General features: G+C 48.6%; 1 protein-coding gene across 1 annotated transcript; it reads left to right on the forward strand.

Annotated features, from left to right (window-relative positions):
- The first annotated feature begins 213 nt into the window (after positions 1-213).
- On the forward strand, positions 214-5,499 carry BARHL2 (BarH like homeobox 2). The gene is made up of 3 exons (XM_047872377.1): positions 214-1,011; positions 2,862-3,087; positions 4,862-5,499. The coding sequence occupies exons 1-3, from the start codon at positions 384-386 to the stop codon at positions 5,172-5,174; spliced, it is 1,167 nt and encodes a 388-aa protein (XP_047728333.1). The 5' UTR covers positions 214-383; the 3' UTR covers positions 5,175-5,499.
- The last annotated feature ends 9,859 nt before the right edge of the window (positions 5,500-15,358 follow it).

Below are 15,358 nucleotides of genomic sequence, written 5' to 3' on the forward strand. Positions count from 1 at the left end.
GCGGCGGCGGCGTCGGGGTCACCTCCCGCCGCCTGCGTCTTCGTCTGGGTCCCCTGCGCCGCCACCGCCTCCCGCACGTGCGCGGTGGTCCCTGGAGCGCAGGCTCCGTTCTTGCTCAACAATTTTTGTAACTTTCCCCCTCTGTCTCCCCTTCTCCCCTTCTCCTCACCCTTACTTTATGAATAAGGAAAACAAAAAGTGTCCAAAGTGTTCACTGATTGCCACCTCCCGATTATCCTTCCTTCCCTCCTCCGCCCCACTTTTTTGTTTTTTCAAAGCGGCGACAACATTGTTTAGTGTTTATTTTGTTTTACGATCGATAGCTTCCTTTGCTCGGTCGCGGCGGCTGCTGAGCGGCGAAGTGGCGCGGACCTCATGTAGAAATGACAACAATGGAAGGGGCCAGCGGGTCGAGTTTTGGAATAGACACGATTTTGTCCAGTGCCAGTTCGGGCAGCCCCGGCATGATGAATGGAGATTTCCGCCCGCTCGGCGAGGCCAGGACCGCGGATTTTAGGAGTCAGGCCACTCCGTCCCCCTGTTCGGAGATTGATACCGTAGGAACGGCGCCTTCTTCTCCCATCTCCGTCACCATGGAGCCCCCGGAGCCGCATCTGGTAGCAGAAGGGCCCCAGCATCACCACCACCTCCACCACAGCCAGCAGCCGCCGCCGCCAGCCGCGGCCCCCACGCAAAGTTTGCAGCCTTCACCCCAACAGCAGCCGCCGCCGCCGCCGCCGCAGCAGCAGCAGCCACCGGCCCAGCAGCTGGGCCCGGCCGCCTCGGCCCCCAGGACTTCCACCTCTTCTTTTTTAATCAAGGACATCTTGGGCGACAGCAAACCTCTGGCGGCGTGTGCGCCCTACAGCACCAGCGTCTCCTCTCCCCACCACACCCCGAAGCAGGAGAGCAATGCGGCGCACGAGAGCTTCAGGCCAAAGCTGGAGCAGGAGGACAGCAAAACCAAACTCGACAAGCGGGAAGATTCCCAGAGCGACATCAAATGCCACGGTGAGTCGCGCCGCCTCGGCTGGCTGGCTGAGCCGTGTAGCTTCTGGTCCTCTGGTTCTCGGTCTCCCCTTCGGACCCCCGCGAGTCTCCGATGCGGGGTTACTCCGGGAGCTTCTGGGACGATCGCGCCCGGGTCAAAAACTGCTAGCGGGAGGGAGGCCTGGGCGCGCGACGGGAGGACTCGTCCGAAGTTCGGTTTATTGTTACATTGCCACTTCTCCATCTCCCCGCAGTCCCACTCCTTTCTTTGTTTTACTTAATTTCAGTGTATTAGGAATAGGGCGGAGGCGGAGGGGATCTGACGGGCATACTTTCATTGATAAAAGGGAAGTACTTGAGATTTTTCTAGCTGAGACCTTGGGGGTGGGAATGGGGGGAGGTGGGAGAGAGGGACGCGCTTAGCTAGCGTGGTGTTTAGGGGTGTGTGCAGAAAGAGTTTATTCTTTAATGTAAATTATTTCGTTCTTTCCCCCCTCCCAGCACACCATATTTTCTAAACACCGTCACAGGAATCATCAGATTTAATGAGGGAAAATTTTCCGAGTTGAGTAACAAAGCAACTTTTTAAAATTAGATTGTGATTGATACAGGGAAGCCGATGTGGTAAAAATTTATAGTTTTTCAGTTTTTAAAATACCCTTCTGACTCCATGGCCCCAACTGAATCTTTGTATTTTAGTAAGATTTTCGTCTCCCTGCAAGTAATTGGGAAATGGCGCTTATGAAAATAAAATTGGATGGAATTTGGATTTATTTATTTTTGTAAAATCAGAAGATGGCAATTGAAACAGTCCTTCAACTCCCTTTTTCCATTTTCTACTCATACAATTTTATAAGGAAGTGTTTGTTCTGGTCTTTGCATGACAAAAGAGTTTTAATGTGCCAGGAGAGTTATTTTTTTCCCTTACTAATAAGTTTATTATTATTATTATTAACCTTTGCCATCTCTGGGAAAGATGTGTGCTGACTGTCTGGAAGGTAGGATACTGGCTCCTCGGTTTACTATTATCACATTAGCATAATAGTGCCCAAAACAGATGTACAGTCTGGTCTGGCGATTTTTTGTGCACCAACCTCCCCAGTGGGTCAATTAGAGAGATTATTGTTCTTCCTGCAGGGAAGATCAAGGAGCGCAGCAAAAACGGGTACAAACAGAGAGGGGCTGACATATCGATTTCCCAGCATTTCAGTAAAAAACCAAAGTTGACAAATAGAATCCGGAAATCTCTGGGCTGTCACCTGGATGGGCTCAGTGATTTTGAGCTCTGCTTGGTGTCTGGGTGACATATTCTCTCTGAAGCTTTACAAGACTCAATGCAAGCAACTGCAGAGAACTTATTCCAACATTTGCCAAGTGCATCTGAAAAAGGAAAACAAGTGCCTGTAACTTTCAATAAACAGAAAAAGTGAAATGAAAAAGGTGTCCCTTCCTCAAAACAAAACAAAACAGAGTGGAAAGATCTTTTGAAAACTTCCAAATCAGGCAAAAATGAGGTCATAGTGAAAACGGTTAAGGAATGGGACAGCGCCCCCCCCCGCCCCAGTGAAGGAAACAATAACGAAAGGACCCTACTGTATTGTAAAATATTGTTTTTTCTTTTTAACTTCCAAAGATGGGAAGATCAGACAACCTTTTAGAACCCTTTTAGGAGTGCCGCACAAAGTTCCAAACTCCTTGGCCTTGGTCTTCTTTCTTCATACTGGCTAGGGTCCAAGTATGTGTGTGATGAGGGTGGCAGAGTATAGTCCCCCGAGACCAGCAGCTGAGTTGGGGATGTGGAAGTGTGTGCCAGGAGGGCATTTCCCCTTTCCTATTCCACAGTACCTTACGGCTATGGGTTTCTACCATAGGAACAAAGGAGGAAGGAGACCGGGAGATTACAAGTAGCCGGGAGAGTCCCCCTGTGAGAGCCAAAAAGCCTCGAAAAGCCAGGACAGCTTTCTCTGACCATCAACTCAATCAACTGGAGCGTAGCTTTGAGCGGCAGAAGTACCTGAGTGTGCAGGACCGCATGGACCTGGCAGCTGCACTCAACCTCACAGACACCCAAGTCAAGACCTGGTACCAGAACCGCAGGTAAGGGAGGCTGTGGCAGGGAGCAAAGGCATCTGGCCATCTAGGTCATGACCATCGTGCTAATCTTCTCCCCTCCTGGCCCCGGGAGACCCCAGGAACTCAGATAGAGGCCCCAGAGTGGGCCCTGGGGGTTGGGGGGGGTGGTCTTCCAGGCTGGAACAGGGATTAGCCACATCCCCAAGGTGAGAGGGACCGATAGGCAGCTGGAGTTTGGAACATTTTGCATTGCTGAGTGTCTTAACATATGCTGCTTTCCCTCTCAAACCCCAGTGGCTGGAATCCACCCCCCCTGCCCCCAAATCGATCAAGCCACACCTTCTCAAATTGAGACATCTGTGCAGCTGACACTCAGGCCTGTAGAGCCCGTGCTGTGCACCCTTTGGGCCTGCCCCAGGCTGGTTCCGAATGTCTACAGCTGGCCACACAGCCTGGCTATTTCGGTCCGGAAGGAACTGCCCCACTGGCCTCAGCTGAAATGTCCTTGCCTTGGCTTATGAGGCAGCCGGCCAGGCATCCAGACCGAGGGTCTGTCCCCTGTATTTGTCACCTCAGAGCCTGCCAGGAATCACTGCCTCTGTTGAAAGGAAATCAGGAAAGGGCTTGCGGGCCCTTGAAGTGTAGTGCGAGCCCAGGCAATCTGAGGCTGAAGTTATGCGTGTTTCCAAGCCTGGCAGTTGTCTCCCTTGTCTCGATTTTTTTTTTTTTTTTTGGGTCTTCTCCTCTTCTCTCATTTGTCTTCTAATCGTCCATAAGTGTGGTTGGAAATGCCCATCCAGTTGTCATCTTTACCATAATTTTCTGTCTCATTACATACGGTTTCAGCCACCCTAATTCTGTCGGAAAACATTAGTGTCATTTGTAGCCAATTTAAAATGGGCGACATGTTTATTAATTTGGCTGAAGCTGCCGGGTACGGATGGCCCACCAGCCCTGAGTTCTTTCGTGGGGCATTTGAGCAAAGGCCTGATCGCCTCTTCTTCCTAGCGGGGTATGGTGGGGGAGGGAAGAGACTGAGAAGAGCTGATCACAGGTTTTAATTGTTACTCTCTCCCAGAGGAGAGAATATCTTGAAATGCATTTTTCCCCTCCTGAAATGGCCCCAAGGTACTGTCACCGTGGGAGAGTCCTCCCTCAAACCAATTCCATTTTGAAACCTTGCTGCCTCCCTTGCCCCAAGCCTCCCCCCCCTCCCCCCCCCCCCCCCTGCCCCACCTGCTGTAAGGTCCTATCAGAATGGGGAGAGAGATGTATCTCCACAGCGCTGGGGGACTGAGAGGGGCTCAGGAGTCTGTGTCCCTTTGTTTATGGTTTCTACTTACTAGTCCTGGAGGAAGGGGGGAGGGGCAGAGAGTGGACACTCTGGGATTGTTGGGGGGGGGGCACTTGGGGAAAGGAATTAGGGGAGGAGGAGAAGACCCGCCTATAGAAAGAGTGGTCCCAGTTGGCCTTCAGGAAAGTTTCAGGAAGTAGCCTAATTATAAAGGGGGCAACAGCAGAGCAGAGGGTCAGGTAAAGGCAGCAAAGCTTGTAGAATTTCATTTATGAGTGTCTCAGACATTAAGGGTGTAATTTACAAAGTTGACTTGAATTTGGGTTACTCTGTGAGCAAGATCGTCGGGGAGGGGGCTAAGAGGTGCGGTTCATTCCTGGTTCTCAGAGCTCTCGGTTTTCCTGTCCCCCGAGAAAGAGAAGGCAGGAGAGGATGAGAGAAGGGGCCTTGGTGCCTGGACGGAGCCCACAGCGGCGGGGTGCCTGCACGCCTGCTTTTTTTCAGGACCAAGTGGAAGCGGCAGACCGCGGTGGGCCTGGAGCTGCTGGCCGAGGCGGGAAACTACTCGGCCCTGCAGAGGATGTTTCCGTCGCCTTATTTCTACCACCCAAGCCTGCTGGGCAGCATGGACAGCACCACGGCCGCCGCGGCCGCCGCAGCCATGTACAGCAGCATGTACCGGACTCCTCCCGCGCCCCACCCCCAGCTGCAGCGGCCCCTGGTGCCCCGCGTGCTCATCCACGGCCTGGGGCCTGGGGGACAGCCGGCCCTCAATCCCTTGTCCAACCCCATCCCAGGCACCCCGCACCCCCGGTGAAGAACGAGCGACTGACAGCGCCGCGGTCCCTTCCCCGTCCCCTCCCCGACCGGACAGCTGCCCCTCCTCTCCCCGCTCAAGGCCGCGAGGCCTCTCTTGATAGCGACCCCGGGAAGCAGGGAAGTGAGAGAAGAAGCCGCACACCAATGGGAGGGGGGGGCCCCAAAGAGGAGCCAGCCCTCCACTCTCCATCTCCCCACCCCCAGAAACAGGGCTGGAAAGCTCCCCACAGCAGTGTGACTGGCGAAAATGCTGCCCCCACAGAAAGTGCGACCAGTAAGTGAAAACATCAACAAAAACAAAACCTCAAGTTCTTTTTAAAAATGACTTTACGGACAAGCAGGAGGGAGGGAGGGGGGAGGGGAAAGGAGGGAAGAAGGAAGGGCACGGAGAGGAAGCCGTAGGGGCAGAGAGAATTGTAGATGGACAGCCAGCCTCAGATTCCGAGGCACAGGGCGTTGCTGTGGACATTCCGTCTGCCCCAGAGAAAAGAGGAGGGTAACTGAGAACTTTGCACTGATTTCTCATGACCTTTTTTCTTTTGGAAAAGTGGCATGCTCCATAATATGAAAAAAAAAAATGTACATTTGAAAGACTGAGTGATAAGTGATATATCATATTTATTATATGTTGTCCAAAAAAGAGTCACTTATATACGTTAGTAAAACATGATTTTTCTTTTCATGTCTTTTTGATTCAGTAAAATAAATGCTTAGACAAAAATATAGATTTTTTTGTGATTGAAAATTACAAAAATAAAGTTTATCTTTTTTTAACAAGCGATGAAATTCAAGGGAGCTGATTTTACTAAAGCAGAACGTACTATGATGAAATGCCTGACTTGGTTTAGGGGGAAAAAATCCCTCCCATCATATTAGGAATTTACAAAATCTGTAACGACTTTGGGTTGAGTTATATAAAAGCAGCTCCAGTTTTCACGCTGGTCTCTTCCGAGCCGTTATTTGATGTGTGAATTCCTTTCTTTTTAAGAGGATGATTTCAGAGCAGCCCGGGAGGCGGAGGAGGAAAAGTCTCCGCTTGTAGGCCGCTGGTGCTGGCTGAGTGGGGCGGCCAACTTCCCCCGCTCCCAGACTGCCGGGCAGCCGCGGTCTGTCGGCCCCTCCTCCTCCTTCTCCTAGGCTCTTCCCGGGGCAATGAGGGTCCCCAGCGCTGGGCAGCGGGCGGGTGGACGCTCCTCGGGCCTCGCAGCTGTTCTGCAGCCCGCAGCCCGGCGCCCACGCGGCGGGACAGCCTGCGAGCGGGCGGCTGCAGGGCGCGCAATTAGGACGCCCGGGGGACTCGGAGAGGCCCGGCTAACAAACCCTCGTTGCGGCTTAGATCCTTGCGTTCTCGTTCCCCAGCGGGCATCCAGCCCCCACCTCCGCGCCGCGCGCCGAGCCTCTTGTCCTAGTGAGTTTGTTGTGCTGGGATGCCCTGGAGCAGGAATCCAAGTCTGGCCATGACAGGCTTGCCAAGCTTTTTATCCGCACCCATGGATGGGTTGGGACCACAAAATGAGGGGCCCTGCCCAGAGGATGGAGGTCTCTGGGAGCGTGTGTGAACGGATGTGTAAATACTTGTAGCATCTCTGCGAGGGCTGCAGGTGCACCCCACCAGACTGGCTCCCCACCAGGCTCAGCACTCAAGACTAAGGGAACAACAAAACAGGGGTTCAGTTCTAGGGCTGCTCCCACCTTCTGCAGCCCCAAGGGCATTTCCTGAGAGCCAGAGTTAGATCCCCCAGGTGGGTATTCTCATATCTCTAGCTTCACTCCTTGCCTTGGTCCCGTGTCAAAGGGACACACAGCCAGAACACATCCAGACCCATCCTCCAACTTTCTCTGATGTTGAACCTTAGTAGAGTTAAAAACATTTTTTAAAAAGTGGAGTGCTATGGGAGTATGGATTGGGAAGGGGTGGGAAGGAAGAAGGGAAGAAAGGGGTGAAATCCAGGAGGAAATTGCCTCAGGCGCCTTGATCAGTCTTTGGCTAATTAGGGAGTGGTTTGCAGATTTCTATCTAGCTCATCAATTTGCTTCAAAAGTGGTCTTGGTCTTGTTTGATTCTAACAAAAGGGTCTGGACTGGCCCTTCTCATTTTCTTCCTGCTGAGCTGGGGGCACACTCAAGATAGCTGGGTTGGGCTGGAAACTGGGCACCACTGTGTCCAGTGGGGAATGCCCAGTGCCTGGGCACTCTAGCAGACTCTCCTTGTTCCATCTTAGCTGCTGGTGGGTTTTACAGTCAAGTTTAAATGCCTCAAAAATAGTCTGCCTGGGCCTAAAAGGGCACGCTCCACGTCTGGGGGGGGGGGGGGGAGGTGTGTACTACAGCTTTTGTCTGCACTGGCCCCGGGGCCAGTCAGCTTCGGGCACAAGAGGGACCTGGAAGTCACTGGAGTTCACACATCACACATTCCCTATGAAGAATGACCTCAGGTCCAGTTGGGAAAAACACATAAACTTACAAATACAAGCAATGCCACAGCACCCATCTGCTACCAGCAGTCAGCCCGCAGTTCACCAGCCACTCTGCGGAGGAACCTGCCTGTTGCCCCTTCGCTCTCAAGGCTGAACTTGGACTCCATAGGTGGACAATGCAGGGGGAAGCGCTATGTTTATACAGACCAAGTTTTCTTAATTAGCCTTATATTCCACTGCTGTTAGCCATTACTCTGGATCCCCCAGAGTCCTCCTAAATTTGCTTTTCATCAGAGTCATGTTTTCTTCAATCCCCTAAACTGGGGAGCTAAAAGTGTCAGTTCCCCTCTAAATTTGTTTTAGTTATTTCCTGTCGCATAAAAGTTGGCAAACTGGATATTAGGGATGGGTGTTGTTTCAGGAAGAAAACTGAGTGCTGGATTTCTTCTTTTCATTCTTTTCTTTCTGCTGCAGCACTGCCAAGGGCACTTAATCAGGTGCCCTTCTATCTAAATGTCCCCAAACTATGGCTTAAAAGTCAAATGCAAACCCGTCCTTTTCCTCAAAAGGGGTCCTCTGTTCCTCTGTGCTTGTCCAACAAAGATGGGGATTGGCTAAGAAATGAGGAGTGCAACCCTAGGTTTTCTGAAAAGCAGGAACAAAGATAACAGGCAAAGGTCTTTTCTCATGGGAGATCTGGAGTCAGTTATGGAAGCCCAGAGGACAGCTGTCCCTGGGAGCTGTGCTCCTTTTCTTTTTCCCTAGCTTCACTTGGTGTCTGAAGGGCACTCCACGGTTGGATTTTATTTGGATTGCGCTTTGATTAAGGTGGGGACTGGGAAATCAGGGAATTGCAGTGGCAATCTTTGCTTCCTCCAGAAACCCAGGAAAACTAACTTGTTTCAGAGAGATGTTTACACACCCACAATGACCCCCTTAGATTTGCCCACTCCAATATCCGCTCTGGGACCACAGCAAACCTAGCAGAAATCTGTAGTCAGGTGAAGTAAAAAGTTAACTCCCCGGCCAGCAGCCAGCCAGTTTAGTCCAAGCCAGCAATTTTCAGTGAGTTGTAAAGTAACGATTGCAGCCTGTCTCTAGCCTCCAGCAAATATACCTACACCTTGTATCAGTTTATTTTTGCTCCACCCCTTAAAATGAAAGCCCACACATGGCAAATTAGACAGCGGATTTCCTCTGTTGCAAATAAAACCCACTTACCCTCAAACCAAGACTTCCCTCCTCCTTTCTCCCTGCCTTCTGACTCCTACCTAGGCAGCCCTTCCCCAGGAGTCTGCTGAATCCTACCTCCCCGCTTTAAACTGCAGCTTGTGAGTAGTTTGTTTTGTTACATTTTTTAACTTTCTAAAAATATTTGGAAAAGCTCTCCCCAGGGCTAGGGAAACTTTAGTTCCTGTTAAGCCATGTGGTTACAAAAATACACTGGAAGAGAGCTTCTTAGTTTTCTAAAGAGCCAGGCACGGCTTGAAGTCAACAGGCTTGGAAAGAGATTGACTTTTCTCCACTGGTGGGAATGGGCAAGGGCAGGGTGGAGCCTCCAAGGGGATTGATGTTTCCTCCGTAGCTCGGAATCCTTAGTGAGGGAAAGCTGGCTGTTGCCTTGGCTGTTGGCTAGAGAGGTGCGGGCAGAGGGATAAGTAGGGGCTTTCCCAGGGTTTACCTCATGGACCCTGGAAAGTGCTTCTGGGCTCCTTGAGTTTCCCACTAGGTCTTTGTCTTGTCCCACTTTCTTGGCTAGTTCCAGCCTTCCTCTCTACCACTTGATTGTTTCCCTGGAGCATGGCCAGGGCCCAGTGCCCCTTCCTTCTTACTTCTGGCAGGCTGAACACCCCCAGGGCCGAGTGGGGGGTTCGTGTGTAGAGTTGAGGGTGTGCGCTTTCAGAGAAAGGGAGGTGTCACTGGCCTCTTGCATTGGAAAAGCAGGTCAGCTGCCTCAGGGCGGTGCGGTGACCCAGAAGGGACTTTGTTCCTCCCCTCCTTCCGGCTGAATTTTGAAGGTCTCTATCAGTCCGAATGTTAGGGGCGGACCGTCTTGGCCAACAAGAAACTGCATTCTCAGTTTCTTTCCTCTGTCTCCTGGTCTCTTCCCCCGGGCCTCTCTTTCCTGAGTTCTCTCTCCTAGCACCACAGACAGCTCCCAGGGCGCGCGGTGGAGCGGAGAGCCGGGGGCTGATGGGTTCCCTGCAAAGCCTAGGCGACCGCAAGGGGCGCGCCGGGGAAGGGTCGACGGCACCAGCGGGGGAGGTCCGCGAGGTGATTACAAAGAGCCCTCCTGGCAGCGTTTCCTGATTAGCTCTAAGTCCAAACAGGGTCACATTCCAAAGAAGAAAATCTTCAGATCAATAAAGTAATTCAAAAACCCAAAGATCTCGGGGTAAGTAGTGCTCAGTGACAGATCAACTCTAAACCGTCCCTATTTAATAAGTTCTTAGTGGAAGCCGACTGGGGAGGAGTGGGGCCTCAGGTCTGTTGCTTCGAAGCCCTTGCGCCGCGGCCGCAGCGAGGTCGCCAGTGGAATCGCTCTAAATGGCACTTTTACTTCCTTCGCTCGCGCTGCCCTGACTTCTCCGCGAACCGCCGCCTCGGCGGACGGAAGCCCGAGAGAAGCGTTCCCGAGGCGGCTGCCCAGCCGAGAGGGTGGAGCGAAAGGCCGGATCTCCACCGCGCTCTCACCCCGGTCCTCCTCCCGGGTGAGAGTCCCCTCGTTTCCGCTACTATCCGGTCCAGGACAGCGGGTCGCCTCCGCGGGAGCTCCACCAAAAGAAGAGGACCTTCCAGAGCGCGAGGTTGAACTTGATTTACGATAAAAGGGCTTTGTTACTTTGTGGAGCTGATGGATTCTCGCCCCCACCCGCCCCTATATCTGGCCGCCAGACTCGATTCTTTACTGCAGAGGCCCTAGATGTGGCGGTCCTCCCGCCTTCTAACGATTCACACACACATTGCAGCCCGCGGTTTGAGCGGAGGTTCCCAAGGTCCGCGGCCGCGCTAGGGCTCCGCGCGGGATCTCCCAGCGTGCGCGCCCCAGCCGAGATTCTGCGCTCCTCTGCCCCAGGACAGCCCCGCGGCCACAAGTCCCCGCGCCCGGTTACCGACCGTGTTTCAGGGAGGAATGCGTGCATTAGGACAGGGACCCTATAGAGCAGGGGCAGGAGTCCAGATGCTTTCACGATCCGTGCTTGGGCTGGGCCTACAGAGCAGGGCCCTTCTCTCACATCTCGGTGGACTCGGGAGAGATTATAAAGACTTCTCCTTTTCCGGTAATCATGTAAATCTTTGCCCAGGTGGGAGCTCATTTCTGTATCCCCTTTCTTTCCCCCTCCCCTCAAAGGGCCTCGTGGCTGCAAACGACTGCCTCCTTCAGATTTTCCCTCAGTTCTTGAAGCCAACTCCTCTTTGTTGATTACCTGCCTCCTCCCCATTACAGTTAGAGGGATGGAATTGCTAAATGGAATTTAGAGCGGATAGAGACTTGCAGTGGCACGGATTACTTACATTTTGTAGGTTCCGGCACCCCTGGGGAGCCCCCAAAGAGCCTGGGGGCTGTAGGAAGAAGTGTTACAGGGTGCGCATCTTTACCTGAAATGGGAGGGAAAGTTATCTATAGAGTAATATGTATTTATAATGCCGCCTTAGGAGAGAGAAATTAGGCATTGGTGGTACCTTGATTCCCCACTCCTATGCTGCACAGTACCCACGATGGAAAACTAGTCTACATTCTGTCGACCAAAAAAAAAAAAAAAAAAAAAAAAAAAGAGGCAAGCTCAAAATCGTCAAACAGATTAGTTTGGGAGTAGCAGAGGGAATTTCAATTTGGGACATGATAACTGTAGCAAGCTACAGGCAAGCGTATTGAGGGTTTGGGGCAGGCTATATTTATGGGTAGAGAATGTAAAGAGAGGAGAGTTCAGTTAGAATCTGTTAAAATAAAAAACAAATGGAGACCAGCTTTGAAAATTCCCTGAGCAGACAAAACCAGTCCAGTCATACAAATAAAGCTCAATTCAGCTTATTTTGTAAGATCAACCAGACCTGGGTCATTCCTTGTTCATGACTCTGGAAACCATAACCCCAACTTCCCCAAGGTTGATATGAAGTAACTCCTGACCAACTCTCTATCAACTTAAGAAAATTCCAACATTATCAGCTTTTATAAATCAGGAAATTATGGGAAATCAGTCTCTCAGTCCCTAAATATTGTTTTCCTGAGGGCACACGTGTGAGATTTTACATTTTATATCCTCTGGTTCCATTTTAGTTTGAAATTCTGTTACATTTCCCCCTTTTGATCAAGATCTTTAATCGAAAGCACCATTGATCAGTTATGTCATTCAGGTGTTGCTTGTTAATTTTTGTCAAAGGTGGATTGCATTGTATGTCCTGTGAAGCCGAGGAGGACCGCCAGGTGTCATTTACCATGAAGCTGAGAAAGGCCATCCTCAGGAGTCTTGTCTCAGGGAGGAGGGAAATGATATGGAATTTCTTTGGGCTCATTTGAGCAACAAGATGATTGAAAATTAAGAATTTCAGTTATATCCCTCTAAAGTGGACCATTTAGTTTCTGTGGTCAGTTGAGTTTCAGGAAAAGCCTTTGAAAGGAAAAAAAAATTAGTATATACATTTGGGAAGAAGGCATTTGTACTAATACAAAATAGTAGAAATTTGATAAAAAAGATTAAACTGAGGACCAAAAGCCCACTGATAGCTATTGATTGAAATGCACCTCTCAACCATTTTCCCCAATTGCCTATGTTAAATAGATTGAAAATGTCCCAGGTTCTGGGAGCTTGGCCAACTTCTGCTAACAGCTTGATATTGTCTTTTGTTATTTTTAGTTCTTGCGTTATTTTCCCTGACTTATTGACATAAAAACAGCATTCTTCTCCAAGTAAGGTGCAGCTTCCCCTTGTGGGGCAGTGAGGAGGTTTAGGGCTCTGTGGTTTCATAGGATTACTTTCAAGGCTGTCTGTTTGGGTTTGTTGATATTCAAAAGCTTGAACAGAAGCATTGAAAGTGGTAGACATGACTATAGAAAAGATTGTGAATTGCTTTTTCAAGGTCTGCTACTCCCAGTCTAAGGAAAAAGAGCTCTGGCGAAAGCATGCCCCAAACCCTTTTTGTCTACCGTAGGGTTATAGGTAGGCAGCCACCCCAAATTATAACATTCCCAGTTCCAACATGTCCTTTTAGCTTGACAGGAGAAAGACCTCAGAGTAGGTATATAAGTAGTAGAGGGAAGAGTTTTTCTAATTTTGACATTAAGGGTGAGGGTAATGATCCTACAACCTCCTTTCCGATTAAGGAGAAGTATAGAATATATGTTTCTTCCGCACAAAAAGAAATACCCAGTGTATTCTAAGACTAAGGCTTAATTGGTTCTCTTTGCCCAGATTCTTATTCCTGGAATGAAAGAGGGAATCTCATGATCAGAAATATGATCATTTATATAAAGTTCTTGACAATCTGGTTTATGAGCACTATGGAAATGGTTATGTAAGCATCTTAAATATCTATAGAAGTAGAAGAAAGTAGATTTGAAGACACAAGCGAACTGATCTAGCATAAGTAAGGTTTTGCTGGAGATCTGGAAGATATCTAGGGAAAAAGTAAGTTTCCACCATTCATCAGATTCTTGGTTAACTCCCAGTGAAATACCACTGAATGAGAACACATTAGCTTCCCATTTTCTGGCATTATTATGGCTTTCATTGCCCCACCGTTGAGATATATTAATGGGGATGATATAGTCTTTTGGATGCCAAATAGGGAGTTCATGTTGATTTGGATCATATAAAATAGTATAGTCACAAATATTTAATGGGAGATATCCTAGAATTTTGCCATTTCTGTCACTGTTTGTGAAACATAAAAATTCTGTGTAAGAGTCCAGACCTGAGTGAGAGATAACCCTTTATGAGTGGGTAGCACACAATGGAAAGCCATAGTATTTGGTACCAGTCTTCTAGAAGGAATAACATGTGTGGTCTCAAAGGTACCAAAGGAAAATCTTACATTTTTTACCAGATTGGTTTCCTTTTCTTTTCTTTTCTTTTCTTTCCTTTTCTTCTTTTCTTTTCTTCTTATTTTATTATTTAAAACTTTTTAAAATGCTTATTTATTTTTTGAGACACAGAGAGACAGAGAGACAGAGACAGAGCATGAGTGGGGGAGGGGCAGAGACAGAGAGAGACAAAGAATCAGAAGCAGGCTCCAGGCTCTGAGCTCTCAGAACAGAGCCCTATGCAGGGCTCAAACTCACAACCTGCAAGATCATGACCTGAGCTGAAGTTGGACGCTTAACTGACTGAGCGTGCCCCTTTACCAGATTGGTTTTGTTATCTAAAGACAGCAAAGATAAAGACAGTGGCCAGGCCACCAATTCAGGTTCGTCATGAGTAATACTTGGCCTGGCACAAAAACTAAGGAAAGAACAATTAAAAGCCTGAATGATCTGATTTAACAAAACATAGAGTAATTAAAAACAAACAAACAAGAAAGTTATATAGGCCTGACACGGATATCTTGAGTAAGCTGTCTACTTCAGATGCCATCTGCTTCAGTTCCTACAAATTTTCAGTTTCAGATCACCAGTTGGTGTACAGCTTCATTCAGATTTGGGGTATTTCTTTAGATGTGGTGTATGAATCCCAGATATCTACTCCTTGAGGTCTGGCTGCACAGGGATTAATTAATACCCGGTAGGGACATTTTCAGCAAGGTCCAAGAGAGTCTTTTTAGCAATGTCTTTTCCAATAGACAAAATCTCCAGACTAAAGGTATGATGTTTGATGTCTTCATCTCCAGAGAGCGCTCCATGGAAAGACTGTTCTACCAGAGCATGATTATTTTCTATGGACTTCATTGGGTGTTTGCAAAATTAACGTATACACCTTTTTGTTAGTTTTGGGTTAAAAGAAGCAGGGACTAAATGCATTGGCTATCCTGTAATTATTTTAAAATGTGAAAGTTTATGCATCCAAAAGAAAGTAGGTCTAAGATTTAGAAGGATCAACAGCAATGCTTTTGCCCAAGGTATTTGGATGGTTTCCACTAATTTAGCTGAGTCAATAATTCCATTTGTATGTTAAACCAGTCCTGAGTGTTGAGGACAACAAACACAATGAAAGTGTTGCAGAATTGACCAGACAGCACAGGCTTGTTGAAGTATTTGGCCAGTAAAATGAATTTCCCCATTACTATGAAGACCAAGGGGGAAATAATCTTTTCCAATAGGATTTTAGCTGCAGAAGAGTCACCTATCTACATGGGAAATCTTCAGTCCAGTGTGAAACCATGCAAACCATTACTGGAATGCCCTTATATCCATGAGATGGGGGCAGTTGTATGATATCTGTTTGTCAAGCCTCAAATGGTCCACTGGGTAAACTAAAATGTCTAGGGGCAGTATGGATGAGTTTCCTTGGGTTAAATTTAGGACAGGTGGAACAAGAAAGATAAAAACTTTTTTTTGTGCCTTGCAGATGTTTCCCACCATTATTGATTCATGAACATTATCATTTTATCAGTTGACCAATGATTTAATTCATGTATGATAGTTAATAATGGAAATTTTAGATTTTCTGGCAGGACTGGTTGTCAGAAACCAGAATTTCTTTTCTTCATGATACCAATAGCCTTTACACCTCAATTTTTATTTTATTTTTTATTTTTGTTAGGGGCTAATTGTTGTATATCTCTTAGGTTGTCACCAGAGGAGGTAGTTTTCTGGACCGTGATAGAGGTT

Source organism: Prionailurus viverrinus, chromosome C1 (genome assembly GCF_022837055.1).
Source record: "Prionailurus viverrinus isolate Anna chromosome C1, UM_Priviv_1.0, whole genome shotgun sequence".
In the NCBI taxonomy this organism is placed as follows: Eukaryota; Metazoa; Chordata; class Mammalia; order Carnivora; family Felidae; genus Prionailurus; species Prionailurus viverrinus.